The 15,764-nt window shown below is 43.0% G+C and overlaps 1 protein-coding gene across 12 annotated transcripts in view; it reads right to left on the reverse strand.

The window, feature by feature from the left end:
• Positions 1–15,764, reverse strand: part of frmd4a (FERM domain containing 4A) — a 94,765-nt gene that overhangs the window by 4,801 nt on the left and 74,200 nt on the right. For 9 of the 12 annotated variants that reach the window (XM_053886180.1, XM_053886181.1, XM_053886177.1 and 6 more), the window contains 17 exons: positions 15,036–15,128; positions 12,860–12,944; positions 11,356–11,412; positions 11,243–11,265; positions 9,852–9,935; positions 9,696–9,761; positions 9,384–9,441; positions 9,166–9,252; positions 5,516–5,592; positions 4,904–5,045; positions 4,683–4,824; positions 3,339–3,472; positions 3,141–3,263; positions 1,458–1,836; positions 895–1,132; positions 666–824; positions 36–374 (listed from right to left, as the gene is read on the reverse strand). In XM_053886180.1, the coding sequence (XP_053742155.1) occupies positions 36–374; positions 666–824; positions 895–1,132; positions 1,458–1,836; positions 3,141–3,263; positions 3,339–3,472; positions 4,683–4,824; positions 4,904–5,045; positions 5,516–5,592; positions 9,166–9,252; positions 9,384–9,441; positions 9,696–9,761; positions 9,852–9,935; positions 11,243–11,265; positions 11,356–11,412; positions 12,860–12,944; positions 15,036–15,128 (2,286 nt within the window). Of the gene's footprint in view, positions 1–35; positions 375–665; positions 825–894; positions 1,133–1,457; positions 1,837–3,140; positions 3,264–3,338; positions 3,473–4,682; positions 4,825–4,903; positions 5,046–5,515; positions 5,593–5,664; positions 9,080–9,165; positions 9,253–9,383; positions 9,442–9,695; positions 9,762–9,851; positions 9,936–11,242; positions 11,266–11,355; positions 11,413–12,859; positions 12,945–15,035; positions 15,129–15,764 lie in introns of those variants that run through there. The other 3 variants (XM_053886187.1, XM_053886178.1, XM_053886186.1) reach the window with 2 other exon arrangements.

Consider the following 15,764-nt stretch of genomic DNA (forward strand, 5'->3'; position numbering starts at 1 on the left):
TCACACCTTCAGTTCCTGGCACCACTCTGCCTCACCTGTGCCTTTGCCGCTGCCTCTGCCGAGCCTTCGAGGGCGAGTCCTCTCCCAGGGTGGAGTAGTTGTGGTTGCTGCCAGGGGCCAACGGCCCGCCAGAGGGGTAATAATGCTCCGAGCTGCTGTGGCTGGTGCAGGAGGAGCAGTCGTCCAAGGGGTCAGACCCATTAGAGCTACGTGGTGGACCCAAGAAGAAGTCAGGGCTGCCCAGTGTGCCGAGGTTGTGCGGTTGCGTGTCTGGGTCGGACGCCAAGAGTTTGCCCTGAGACTCGAGGCTGGAGCTGCGGTTTCTAAAGTGCTGAGCGAGGCTGTGCAGACGTGTGGGACTGATGTCAACTGACCTGTAAAATGTACCGAGGTATTGACAAGGTGTCAGCCGAAGCTAGTTTGTGAAGTGGGATTGTTAATTCACTGCCTGGACTTTTTTACAAGCCGGGTCGCTAATACACCACGGAACTGTTAATGCCAAAGAAAGTCAAAGAAGGTGAGAAAAACAGTGATGAATTCCATGGCACTAAGAGAACCAGTTCCTCCTCCTTCCTCAGCAAAGAGAAACTAAGAACGACCCATAAAGGATCAAGAGCTTTTCCAATGAATGACCATAAAGACAAAATCCAAAGACAGAGACTTGCCTTGTGGAATGCACGTAGTGAGGAGTCCTTGTCCTCATGTCAGGGGTCGACGGCATGCTGGACTGGGAACTCCAGTGAGGGAGGCTTCGGATGGGGCTGCTCTGAAGTGAGTTACTCCCGCCAGCGTCTGCACTGCCAGAGCTTGGGAATCGCCGGTGACTGAGAAGAGACGTTGAGATTAAAACCATTACACCAGACACAGATATCTTCATAAGAGAATCGCTGCTACCTGGAGTGAGAGGACCGCTTCTTCACTTTCTCATACGGTTCATCTAGTGAGGACTCACTCCACATCTTGGGCTTAATGGGGGATTTATCGTATTCGGAACGAGAGTAGTGCAGGTGCCGCAGGCCATCCAGGGACTGTGGTGGAGGGGGGCGACTGTGAGAGGGTGGCCGAGGAGGGAGGCCTTTGTGAGGGGATGCTATTGGAGAGAAGGTTGGCGTGCCTGTATTTTGTGGATCATCTTTAACAGAGAGAAGAGACATTTTGACGTTACAGTGTGTGTTCTGCTAACAACTATAGATATTTGCTCAGTTCAAAACTCTTTTAATTAAGTGTATTTTGGTGACACTTTTCTATTTCGGTACATTAGTTTGACACGTGTACATTAAGAGCAGGAGTTGTATGAGAGGAATCCCAAGTATCCGACGCAGTGAGGTATTTGTTGCAGGCTATTTCTGAACCCCTTGAAATAGAAGCCGTATGCAACCCTGACTCATCATGTCACATAAAAACATAGATGTAAACTGGAAAACTGTTGGTGAAAAAATATTGAACTGAACACTCACCATCGTCCAGGACCAGGGCATCCGATAATGAGCTGTCTTCAGAGCCAATATTGGCTTCTAGTTGGAAAAGAATGAAAATGGCTTGAACAAAGGCTCTGAAAATGTATAAAAATATTTGTCGGAAACTTGTATGTGCTGCAACAATACCTTCTATAATAAGCGATGCCCTCTGCGTTGGCTTTTTGCCGGAGCGGACTCGGTACTCATTGATGGAGTTTTCAATTTCTTGGAGCTTCTTCAGTGCGTTCAGGTAGGAAGTCTTCCTCTGTTTCTTCAGCTTCTTGCTGCTGACGTGTGGGTCGCTGGCAAGACGCCTGGCTGCCTCTGTTATTTGGGACTGAATGGCGAACTCACGCTCCAAACGCTCCAGCTCCTCTTCCTAGGAAACGCAGAAACATACATGAGTGCGAGAGGAAAAAATCCAGGGAACAATAGCCCATAGTTTTAACACCAGATTGCTGCACATGATCCAAAAATAACAGTTTGTAGACATGCATTCACAACTCTGCAACTCCCCCGTAATACCTATTTTGTGAGACACATACGCGAAACCATGCCAGAAAAAGCAGGCTGAGGAAATCATTTATCAGTGTTGGAGGCAGCACCAGATTTTCTCGCCATTGACTGACTCTTTTGGGACACTTCACTGCCATCCAATAACAACAGATATTTATCAGCATAACATCTTCCTCTTTACATCTTCTGGGATACAATAAGCAGGTAATAACAGTAAAACATTACCGTGAGACCAAAGTTGGTTTTAAAACCCATATATCACGAACAAGCAAATCACTGTGGGAAAGTGTATTTATATCTGTGTAGTCACAAGCTAGACACATCTGTAGAGATGCATGAGTTCAAATCAAAGAATAACTTTTTCATTACTTATCCCTGGACTCTGTTAGCTCACATGCAGGCTCCTACTATCGCCACTTCCTGTTGCAACAACCCCAGCTGGCTATATTTAGACGTTCTCCTGCTCTGGAAAATCTAGCCATGGCACCAAAAGAAAGCAAAAAGAAGGCTACTTTTAGAAGGTACAACATCTTGATGATGGTGATTTACTGGTTTCCAGTGTTTATTGAATAAACGATAAGATTCAGTTACTGCTGAAAATAAACTTTCCAAACTAATGACCTAACCCTAACCATTTTTGGTCGGTAGGAAAGTCATGATTAGATGACTTACAGCGTGTTTTAAACCACTGTCATACATTGTGAAACTGTCTGTAAAGAGTAGAACATATGATTCCTGTGTTGTTTTTGTTTTGTTTTTTGTAAAACCTCCACAATTATTTTCATGACCAAGTTTTTTAACCTCATTTCAAGAGGGTTACAGAAAAAAAGTGAAGGAGGTCAGATAGTAAAAGAAGACGACATACAGTATGAGGTCCTTGAACGTGGTACGTGAGGACATGAAGTGGATATGTGTGGCTTGGGATTAAAACAGGTTGAAGTGGACTGTAATTTATTAACTTGAAAATTACTTGTTCAATCCAAAATCTAAATATGATATTTTGGCTCTTGTAACACTTACGAGGAGCGTCATCTGTTGCAGTACATTATGGGCCCTGTAGCAAGATTAGTGAGAGTCATTTTTACTGGCTGACGTGGGTCTCAACTATATGTCATGGGCTATTTTTAATTACATCATGGCACCAAGGGTTAATAAAGCAGACATCACCTCTCCCTTGGGAAGAATTTTCTGCTCATCCAGTTTGAAGGCTGTGCCGATCTTCCGTCTCACTGTGGGCGGCTCCTCTCCCGGGTCCAGTGGGTATTCTTTGGGAAGCTTTCCGGTTAATTCCTTCAAAATGCAAAAAACTCCATGAGGGAAAACTGACATTAAAGATATTTGTGTTTGTCCATGTGGCTTATTTACCGCTTCTCTGATGCAGATGCTCTTGAGCTCTTCTAATCTCTGTCGTAGCGTTTCCTCCAGAGCTTCCTGCCGGGCTCTCAGAGCTGCCAGCATGTCCTTCTTTGCCGTTTGCGAGCTGTCTGATTCCTGAGAGCCTGTAGGGTATGACCAACATCATTGAGTTAGAATATGTAGCGCATGTTCTTGTGTGTTTGGATTTGAAAGAACTGCCCTTTAGAAAGGGGGACAGAGTCAGCGCACCTGCAAGTCACTCAGGATGTTTACAGGGAAGTGAATGGAACTTTTCGATAAGGAGTCGCTTTGGCGCACATGTGTATGTGAGGAAGGGGCAGTTTAGGACACAGTGACGCACAAGCTCTGCTTCTGTGAGCTGGTGCCAGTCTTGTGTGTTCGAAAACAAATCACACACATTGTTTCTATTTCTACTCTTTCAAACCGAAATAGAAACAAGCACCTGTGGTGGCTACATGTTGTGTTATTATGTCAAATCTGTTGAGTTATTCCCGCAAGAAGGGGTGCAGCCCCCCCCCCCAAGAATTCAGGAGAGAAGAAAATATATAAGTCTGTTTCTTAAAGGTTTCTTCCCAGAGTTCGCTTCATGAACCAGAGTTGGAAACATATCGTCGGCCTTCATCTGTTCCAAAAAGCCCCTCAGAGTCGATGAACAGATTTAAATTCAATTTTAAGAAAATGTTTGAAAGGTTTTGTCACTCTCTGTTGCCACCTAGTGTCCAAATGAGCTCACTGCTATGAATGATATTTCAAATGCTAAAATAGACAAAGAATTTCACAAAGATAATAAACATACATTAATGTTGGGTGGAGATTTGCTGTCTAGTTTTCTGGTTTCGTCTGGCTTGTGGAGTAACTCTGAGCTCAAGATTTCTCTGGTTGGAGGTTTTTGTTGTTGAACACGAGTCTATCCAGTTGAAAAGAGTGGTGTGAAATTGAGCCAGAAAGACGTTAAGTCTGAAAAAGAATGCCACTCTTTGATGACAGTCGATGACTCAGTGAGGATGGCGACACTTGAAATAGATGACCTCACAGCCATGTGCACCAAATGCCTTTTAGTCATTTGAAAGCATGAGAACGATGTTAGTGGTGCAATGTCTTTGAAATAGCATCAGTGTTTTTTTCAAGCTCATTATGATGTGAAGTTATCCAGCCGATGAAGGGAGTCATCTCAACATGGTCTGTAAATTTGTTAGAATGTTCAGCAGCTGTTTCGTTCCCTCCACCAGAACCCACGCTGCCGCAGAACAAATGCACACTACAGTCATTCTTCTTTAGCCACCGCTGTCTTTGACCCTCAATAACAACACTCCCACAGGGTTCAGTACTGACCTGAGGACAGCAGACTTCCACTGCTACCGCTGATAATCTTCCCTTTGCTGCCCATGTTGGCCAGTTTGGACGTCTTCAAAGTTCCCGTTTCCGTCAAGTCGATGGCAATTTCACTCAAACTCCGCGCTGCATGGATCTTAGACTGGACGGATAAGATTAAAAAAGATGTCAAAGGCATCATCCAATGCGAAGGATAACGCTTCATGTGGTGTTTATCTGACCTTGCTCTGCTTCCGGTCCAGATAAAACTGATGCTGGCTGATGGCCATGGCCCATATTGATTTGATGAGAGCAGGACAGGCGTACCAGGTGTGCACTGCGATGCCACTGTGGCCAAACGTCCTCCTTGTCACCGACGCCCTACAGTTGGAGCGGACACAAGGCCTCCTTATATACACTGAATTGAACAACTTACTTTTCTGTTGCAGTTAATGTAGCAACAACAGGGACAAAATACAACATTGGCGGGTGTGTAATCTTTTAAACCACACTGGATGTTTGGCTTATCTCCACTTAAACACTCCATAGCAACTCCCATTTAAGATAACAAAGCTTTTTATTTCAACTTTCTGTAGAAAAACACTTGTGTGTTAAACAAACACAAGAGACTGCGGCTTTTAAAGAGTCATATATCCTTCAGTGGTCGACTGAGTGGGAGGAAGCGAGTGCTATTACCAGTCTATCAATCTGCTTCAGGAGCCACAATATCAAGCTCCGTTTCAAAACAAAAGCCATCGCTGACGTTAAATATATTCCAGTCACTCGAGTGAAACAATAACCACATACATCTCTTTTGTCGTCATGTCGCGATGCAGTCTGTGGTATAAATTTACCTTCTCGGGTCATGAACTTCCACGGAAAACTTCTTCTCTCTGAAGTAGAGGTTCTCCAGTTGGCGCCATTGAAACACCTGAAGTTAGGAAGAAGCACAAGTTTTCAGAAGTGGGTCCGAGCAGCTTCCAGGCAGGCTTGTCTTAATCACCGACGGTATATAAAAGAATCCAGGTGCTTTGACCAAATCCACAGCAGATCAGTCTCCTTGATGCTCTCACACTGGAAAGCCAGTGACTTTCAGAAAATGCCGGCTGTTTTTCCTTTTCCTGGCTCCTTTTTTCTTTGTCCCACTGTTCATTTGAGAACGATCAGCTCTTATGAGGCCAAACCGACTGGGTTAGAGAGTTTCCCCCCCTCAAGATTAACTCCACAGCGTGTGTGTATCTTAAATCCTCCCTGGCGTAGGGGAACAAAATGTTTTGAGCTGGTGGGTGTTCACCATCTGCAGGCATGTGTGTTGGAGAAAGTGTGTAAAGTTAGGTTTCCCCGGCTCCAGTAATTTCACTGGGAGGGCTCGGAAGGGAGGGGGCACTCACGTCTCCCCTCCTCCTGACCCCTCCTCCATCCCGGGGGACTGTGTTTCCTCAGCTCTGTGGTTGGAAGGTGTGTGTGTGTGTGTAAGTATAAAGAGGAGTCGGGGAGGAGCACCGAGGGAGGGGGTGAGAAGCTTTTTGCGGCAGCAGGAATTGAAGTGCGCCCACTTTGTTTAGCCGGATCCCTGTCTGGTTCTTGTTACAGTAAAAGGTAGCGTGTGGTTCCATCAGCTGGCACGCACACACACATCTCTTCTCCGCACACTTTCAGAGGAAAGTTCATTCAACCATCGTGAAGCAGACAAAAGAAACAAACAAGACGACTCAACTATGACAGGATATGGAAGGGGATGGGGAATAGACGGTATGGAGAGAGGAAGAAGTCACAGTCCAGGAATTTTAACAGCCTGAGAAAACAATGGATTGAGGTCTGAGAGGGAGGAAAGTGAATGAGGGCAAGGAACGCTGCGGAGACATATTTGTTTATGTACTGTGGGCAGCAACATTTTCCCCTTTGCCGCACCGCACATTCTCAACTGAGTGTAAAGTGCTAATGAACCATGGTGCTAAATATAACAGGTGGGGGAGATGTTGAGTGTGTGTGGCTACATCAGGACCAGAACGGTGGTGATAAGAGCGCACGAGACCGGCAGAGCAGCACAGACCTGCTGCTGTTCAGAATCAATGCAAGGTAGTAAACATGGCCAGAGCCAACACCAAAAAAAAGTGTTTGACTTGAATAGAATAATCCAAATTACATAATGGGAGTTAGTCGTGAACAATTGGGCGCTCATGTGTGTCGACCCTCACCTGTGACATTATTCTATCAGATCTGGACGCCAACAAAAAGGTCAGAGTCGAAAGGTCAGATCTGATAGAGTGTCTCTCCCGGGTGGCCGCGGGGATTAGTGATGTCAGCCATTATTCACCATAAAAACGGGACCTTTGTGTCTCAAAGCCAATTGTTCCACTTGGGTCCAAGTCTGCTTCCCTAAACGTAGTCGTGGAGACGCGCATACACACGATGGGAATTCTCTATTTTGTTATTTTAAGTGCTTGGAAGGATGTTAATTTGAAAGCTGTTTCATTTAAACTTGACAGAGGCTGTTCAGCTTTTGGCCTGAAGTCACTCCCTCGATGCACAGACCACATAATCTCTGCCTAAATGACTCATAACATACTAATGAGGCATTAGCTGCGTGTGTGCGGTTCGGCTGATAAACACAGGTTGTGTGAACTGTACCGGCATCTGCATGTGGTCTGAGGTTGGCAGAGGAAGGAAAGTATTTTGAACACTCCCAAATTAACACGCTGGGTTAGGTGTATTTAGAAACAACAGGATCCCCCCTCGTCAAAAGGTGAACACTAATTAAAAGCAGCTTGCAGCATCGTGCCATGACCTGACCTTCGTTTGGGGAGAGCTGAGAATTCATATACGTTCAGATGAACACTATAAGGCGAGTATCTTTTTATCCTGTTTTATCCTGACACCTGGGTGAGTCAGCATTATCAAAACTCAAGTAGTGACCAATGTGTGAGTCAGCAGTTCCTGGAAGGGCATTACTCATCACAAAATCAACATCCTCTTGGTTCTATGTATAGGAGGCTGTACACTGCAAAAACAAAGACCCATCCACAATGATGTGAAATCCCAACTATCAGTTTTTGGATGATGATTTTATTTTTCTTTGTTGTTTTAATAAGAAACTGGGTTCTCAGTAAGAGCATTTGGAAGTCTGCAATTGCCATTGTTTTCCATTTATCTATCAAACTTTAAGGTTTCAGTTGAAAAAAAAAGACATCTGTTGCTACTTTCAACTATTGTTCTTCACCTCGAACAAACTGCAGCAGCTGAGCATGTGATCCATTTCTGAGTTTTCAATAAGTGGGTGGTCTGGTGATGTTTTGTCATGTGGCTGTGTCTAATATTCCAAATACAAAGCTATGAGTAGCTTCTGCGATGTGATCCTTTTCATTTCCTTAATTGAAACCTTAGCATAGACGTGCTAATGCTTGTGATGTTGTGTGACCAAGAAGCCTTGAGCCTACCACTCTGTTTAAAGAAAAGGCCCAACCATGGGGTGGAGGCTGAGTTCTTTTATTCCTTAATGTCAGGTTGAATTTAGGAGGAGCGCCATGAAGAATGAGAAAGCTAGCGACACTTTCAAGTTTGAAATAGGATAGAGGAGGTGAGGAGTTCAACACTTGACCAACAATGAGTCACAATGACAGTTGCTATGACAACCACATGTTTCATAAGTCACTTTTAAAACTGTAACAAACAGAACAGTATGACATCTGAAAGGACGGCTGAGGTTAAAGCAGCATCGTGGGCGACCTGTACTGGTATTAGGGCTGGGATTTATTTCGATTAATAAATTACGGACAAAAAATATTAACCTATCCTGATTCATTGTTCCTAAACTTTCTTTCACAGGGCACATTGTTCTGTGCACCAGGAAAATGTGACATCCATGATGAAGGAGCCTAAACAAGATTGCTCTGATGGTCGGAAAATGATGTTCAAGAAACGTCAGGATGGATGAATTTTGGGCGTGGGACCGCTAATAATGGCAAGAGGATGGGTTAATGAAGTATAACTGTCAAATGAATGCATTAAAACTAACAACATACTAAAGGCAATATAACAAAAAATTGATTTTTACTTGGTTAAGCTTGGTTTGCCACACAAAACGTGATTTTAGATCAATAACAGATCAAGATGAAGATAATGGGCTACACATGTGATCGTCTTACTCGTCTTACTGGGAGTTCATTACAACAGAGTCATGCCACAAGTGTGATGCATAAGATTGAGAGCAACAGGAAAGCTGAAGCCGACAGGAAGTATTTGCTAAGATGGTGCCTCGAGGATCTCAGACTAGATCCAGGGAGTGTGTTATTTATTAGTCAGGGGCTACACGGGGTCGCTGTTAACGTTATTAACACCTAATGACACGTGGGTGAATGCCAGACCCTAAGCACATAGTTGCAAGTGAACAGGGGTAGATAGATACGTTTTTTTTTTCCTTCTAATCACATCTTACTCTGGGCTTGTACAGCAAAAAGGGAAAAAGCCGATGACAAAAAATAACAAAGCACAGAAAGCATCTTACCTTCCTGGGCTTGACTTTGTCCTGGTGGTCGTACTGGAAAATGCCTTTGTAACTCAGACCCAGCCACCACGGGATCCCCTGCTTGTCCTGAAACATTAAGTGTGAACGTGAAGCCGCCAGAAAATTGCAAATAACCTCAAACCACACTATATTTATTCGTCCACAATAAATTTGTGCACGAACACTTGAAGGAAATGGGCAGAGTGGTGAAACTTTACCTTTACAGCATAGTAATGTACTCCATATGTGGGCAGGGACTCCACAATACTCATATAACTGGTGGAAACAGAGAGAAAGAAAGGAATGCTTAAAAGGATTAAAGTGTAGATCTGAACTACATAGTGCAGAGCACAAATACTAAGCTAATACTAGTTAATGTGTGGGGCGAGAGATACCCTGGACACAATGACCTCAAAGTCGATCAAAGTGTTCATTCTTGCCATATAAGAATTTGGTTTGTACTCAGTAGAAGTGGCTGCTAAAGCTTTACTAGTCAGCCATGACTATCAATTCCATGAAAGTGCACTTACTTTACGATAGCTTGCCCTCTGGACTGCCCGCTGAGCTTTTTATAATGCTCTATGACCCGATCTTCACTGCAAATTACAATATTAGAAAAGCATTAGCTGATAAGACAAGAGAAAGGAGGAAGTCCATTTTGTGTTTTAAACCAATAAGCCTCTTACCAGTAGGCCAATGATGGGTGGTCCTTTAGGGCCTGGGTGGGCAGAGCTGGTAGCTTTTTGAGGTCAGATCTGGTGGCATCATTACTGCAAGAGAAAGAGAAAAGTGTAAAAACTAATAGTGCTATGATCCATCCAGTCCTCAAAGCTGCACGACTGTCAAACTGACTAAGTGTCTCAGGTCAAGAAAGCATGGGAAACACTGCTACAGTGAATAAGATTTTCAACAAGATTGAAGAGGACAGGACAAAGATATAGGAAGTGAAATGTAGTCAGCCAAAGAGACTTGGCCGCTTGTCGAGTTTTCAGACCTTCAGTGGCAGCAGGTTTTAATATTCAACTATAATCCCCAAGTGTCTGTACAGTTGCTGCCAAGGCCAGAGAGGATTGGGGAAAGCCTTGGGACTAGAACGGCCGATGAGCGATGGTGCTGGATGAGATCCCATCTACTTTGTCTGTCAATGTGTGAACACAGCTGTACTCAAGGATTTGGCATTACAAGTACACATGCGAGCTACACTTCTCAAGAGCTCCCCATGTCAAACGTGTGTCTTGTATACAACGTCAAGAGGGCTACTTATAATTCTAAGTCGTTCTGTTAAGATTCTACAATTCAGACTTTATTTTCGACCCCTGAATTAGAGCACCAGGTAAAAAATACATACAAAATACATGTATCTATTTATTTAGTGGTGAAGGGTTCATGAGGTTTCATGAAACAGTGTTCTGATTTTCAGAGGCCACCATCATTTCTAAAACCAAGAGCGCCATCTAGTGGCATCTGAAAATTAGGACACTGTTTCATCAACCCTACAATAGTGTCTCATGATACCATTAGCCATACCATTTACCACTAGCCATTGCTATTATTTAGCTTTACAAAGGTCGACCTAACGGTACAGATGGCTCAAGCAGTAGTTTTAATACAAGGAATATTGCAGCAAGGTGCAAGTAGGTCATTAAAAGCCTTGTTAAATGGTTGAATTGCTATTAATACAAATTTTACAAATACTATTTTGAATCCACAACAGAATGACATATGATGTCCCTAACAAAAGCAGATAAAGGATGAAGTCTACTGTATTAAGTTGCAGATAAAGGAGGAAGTAAGGGCTAAGGAAATGGGGAGGGGGCAGGGAGTGAAGGGAATGTCTCCAGAGTGTGTCACATTCCGTCACTGCAAGATCTTGTGTTTATTTGGTTCTGTCTGAGGCGGAAGTGAGAATGGGAAGAAGCTGCAGTGGTCTGTTATCATCTTAACAACAAAGGGACATGTGTTTAGTGCATTAAATCTAAAGGAAAACAGTCTTTGAAGGATGACACACAGCTGCTATCAAATAGTGAACAGCAACAGATATTCTTCATCATTTAAAATGAGCGAGTTTAATTCTTACCTCGTAAAATCACCTTTGGCCTCCTGAAATCACAGAGCATAAGTCAATAAGATATCACAATATTACACGAAAAAACACTCAATGTTCCATATAAACCGAAGAAGACGTCTTACTTGTAGAATATATGATGCCAATTCAAAGACGACGTCACTGTCCACCTCTATGAGCTCCTGTGGAAGAAACAAGGCAGAGGACATTAGTTGACAAATATGAAGTGCTGTTTTGATATCAGCAGTGTAATGCTTCTCATGTGGTCCAGTTCTACAAGGCGGCTTTCACAGTCTTTTCATCTGCCACACTCTCCCTCCCCTGTTTCCCTTCTCTTATTTCATGGCCTCTTCTTGTGCACGGAGCGCGGAGACTATCAGCGCATTTAGAAGAGGAATGGGGCAGCAGGGTTTTGCACTTCAAAGTAGTCAAAAATGCTCATAATATTAATTAGCCTACATATAATTCATTATCGTGCTCACATTTCATTTTTCTGGGAAAGAATCGAGAACAGAAGAGCAGGATAGTGATCAAGGCAAGAAGAAAAAGATAGAGGTTTTGGCTACTGAATGAGTATATATGTAATGTATGTGAAGGGGGGGAGTGAGAGTTTCATGGGAAGTCAATAGTGAGTAGTGGGTCAAGAATCCCAGGAATGTTCCCTTTACAATCCACCTCTTAATTGGTTTGTAGATCAGTCGGCCTGGATGAAACACTAGACGACAACAAACCCACCCTGAGTGTACCACCCACTGTGGCGACACATTATCACCTACTTTTCTGGACTGTGAACTAGGACTTCATTATTTTAACTACAGATCGTAAATTTGTTAAGTAACTTTTGAACAACGTGTTCCTTTTAAAATGTCCTTCAGCAGCTACTCTCTGCATTTAAGATCTAGAAAAGACCACTTTTGATCTTAACAACATGGGGCTAAGAAGGCCATCATGAACAGATAAGAAATTCTTTGAAGTTTAAAGCGTTACTTGACCTCTCTAATCACGACTATTTTTAAAATCTACCGCACTTCTTCGACTACCACTGCACAGACAGCAGCTGTTGTGAACCTGTTCATCAGAGCATGCTGCTGTCCACCAGTGGTCAAGGTCTGACACTCAGTTTTAGATATAAGTAGCAAGGGATTGGCCCACACAGTGCAACCTTCGCTCCTCATGTGCATCAATCAACATCAGATCTGAGCTACTCTCTTATTCGGTGCTGACCACTGTAGACCAGTCACGGGATGCCGCAACAGTAGCTAAAGAATGACCATCAGAATATTAAAGTAACTTTCACAATTGATTCAGGTCTGCCCCCTTTTGGACAAATGGAGTAACTGCATAAACAAATCACTAACTGTGAACTCATCTTTCTGGACTCATTTTGCAAAAGAGATCCAGCTTTGAAGGAAACAGACTGAATGGAGCCCAAATGTGAGTATTAATGGTGTTGAGCGAAAATAAATCTATACCGCTGAGATGTACTGCAGCCAGCATTGAGCATAAACCCATTACTGGTGAACGGAAAGGTTGGGGAAAAACAAATATTGACACTTTAATGGAGTATGTCGGACCTCGTCCAGAGGCATGTTGGAACGAAAAGCGTTATGCGCCGAGTGTTACAATTACCTTGTAGATGATGGACTTGGCATTTAGGAAAAACAGCTCAATTGTGGCGTTGTCTTTTAGGTAGGATATACTTTCAATGTAGAATCTGAAAACAAGAAAAACAAGTTATTTAATCCCTAAATTGGTATAGGGCTGAAATAATGACCAACCTGGAACAGAAATAATACTAAAAAAGTTGTTATTTCTCTAATGCACCAGCAGGTGGCACACCATACCTAACTACTGTATTTCCCTCGGTCATGGCCTGTTGGGTGACATTTGTTTTTGAGTGTGTGCACATTCCAGAAACTCACACACACGCGCACTCTAAACGTGCGCATCATGCACTTCACACATTGTCTGCCCTCTGCATCATCAGCAGTGTGCAGCGATTACACACACATGCGGCCCACATATACGCCCCCCGCCACACTCACGATGGAAGCACAGTAACCCACTTCTGGCAGTGCACTAACATCATAATGCAGACTAAATTTAGCTCTCGAATGCGTGCATGGCTACAGGGAAGCTTCAGTGGAGAGCGGCCCCCCGGTGGGAATGTACATACAGATGATGCATTATAGAACATATATGTTTACTGAACAAGCCTTATCTGAAGCACATAGTATCCTGCTGCTCAAATGTAATTGACGAATTGGTCGACTTCATCCATTCCTACAACTATACGACCACTACAACAAGTGAACATGAACATATGTAACAATCTGTGCGCACGCGAGTCTGTATGCTGGGCCTATAAACACCAGGAGGATCGATACAGGAGGGCTTACACTCATCGAGCTGCGAGAGAAAATGAGAGAAGACTAGTCAATATTCAGTGTGAACATTTAATTAATCCCGAAGTCTTGCGAAGACACGAAAACAGAGCTGGCATGTGGGCGAAATGTGGAGAAAGGTCGTTGTTGAATCAGCAGCGTTAAAAGTATACACACACACACACAACTTATCAGAAAACTGAGTAAACTTGAACAGTGTCATGCTGACATTTCACCAATGCTTCACCAAAGCACGACAGAACTGGAAAAGACTGGATTAAAATAATAACGTTTCTAGATGAACGTCCTGATTTGTTGGTCTTCTGGCGCCACTTATCTACACAAACATTGTCCTAACTGAATGTAACATCAAACCAGCCTTCACCATCAACATCATTGTTCACTATTTATGGCAAACAATGCACTGATTTGTTGTGGAAGTGAGTCATGTGTGTTCATGGGGCACCGGTGTGCCATAAACGTCAACCTGGAAATTACGACACTGTGACATTGTTTAGCCACGCTTGTGTGTGTCATGTTGTTTTGTGGGCTGCAAATGAAAGAGCCGTCAGTGTGTGTCACGCGGGAATTCACCAGCAATACAGGTTCCAATGTAGGGAGAGAATGGGCATTCACTTTCACCAGTTTAAAAAGAAATAATTGCCCTTTTTTAAGGATTCAAACAGAAAAGCGTTTCAGCTGACTAAAGGAATATAATATCAGGACCATTACCAACAGACGGATCTACGTGTTACTGTCTTTTACTTCTGTCATAAATCTCACATAATTCCACTGTAGTTCATTTTATCAATTTAACCTGATGTCTCCTTTGTTCTACGCCCTCTGAGATCACATGTTTCTTCCTACTGTAGATTGTGGCCTGGTGTCTAGTCAATTAGTGAATTACTTCATTAAGTGAACTGTAAACCATAAACTTTCTTCCTGTGTGTCATTTTGATTGATAGAGTTTCAACTGACTTCACGTTTAAATTGTGGTCAGGGCCGTATTTAATAGGATCAGAAGGTTAAAGTCTGCTATTAAAACTGGTATATAAACATGACAAGATTGGTCACACCATTTGGAATGAGATCTACAAACTCAATAGATGTCCAAAGTACGGCACAGGGCCCACTTGCAGCTCTTGCGCAGATTTAATTCGGCCGCTGGTCTGTCATACATATATTAAATGAGAATGAAATAATAGATAAAAGCAAAAGCTTGCCACTCAAATAATGCAACAAACCTAAAATACTGAAACGCAGATTCTGAAAATACTGAAACTTGTTTACTGTCTGTGTGTGAAGAAGTTTCCTTTTTATATCAAACATAAAATGTTAAATGAAATATCACCTTTAAAAAAAACGTTACATAGACTTCCTTTCTAATGACTCAGATGAAAAGTATGTGGAGGCAGACTCACCTGACGCAGAAGTAAAGGACAATGGGGCCAGATTTCTTGGGAAATTCATGTTCTAAAACTCTGCGGTCCAGCTGCAGCCAACTAAAATGACCCCTGAAAGTCAGAGACAAACAATGAATCACCATGTATTTATTTCTGTTGTATGCAGACAGAGGTGATACCGACAACCAGGAAGAACCCAAGCAAACATCAAGGATTTAGTCTTCTGGGAGTGAGATTGAAAAAGCAGCAGCGCTGCCATGAGCTGACACTGGCTATAGTTTGAATCACAGTCTATAAATGTCACAGAGCAAAGGCCCAACTTCAGTTGTTGGATAAGATGGAACAATAATAATGGAAAAGGCCACAGGGATATTTTCCTGTATGTAAAGGATGTGAACATTTGCATGGCTTGTTGTTGCAAGCGTCTGTCTCTCTGGGTTACGAGAAACAACAAAGCACATTTGAATGTCACTTTTGCATTTCAAGCAGACTTCTCAAAGAGCGCAGAGAGAGTCACAACAACAATTGATTTCCAGAAGAGTCCAATGCTGCACCTGAAGTCAGCTGTCTAGCTCTGTGACAGGTACCTGTAGACTAATATGAAGTTGACAACTGTCGCAGCTCATAGTTAATATTGTCTGTTACAACGTCATGTAAACTTGTCTTCTTCATGGTTCAATCTGTTCTGCAAATTTCATCCAATAAAACCACTTGCTATGACTGTCACAGTAAATAGATAGTTTATTA

This window comes from Synchiropus splendidus, chromosome 14 (assembly GCF_027744825.2).
Source record: "Synchiropus splendidus isolate RoL2022-P1 chromosome 14, RoL_Sspl_1.0, whole genome shotgun sequence".
Classification (NCBI taxonomy): domain Eukaryota; kingdom Metazoa; phylum Chordata; class Actinopteri; order Syngnathiformes; family Callionymidae; genus Synchiropus; species Synchiropus splendidus.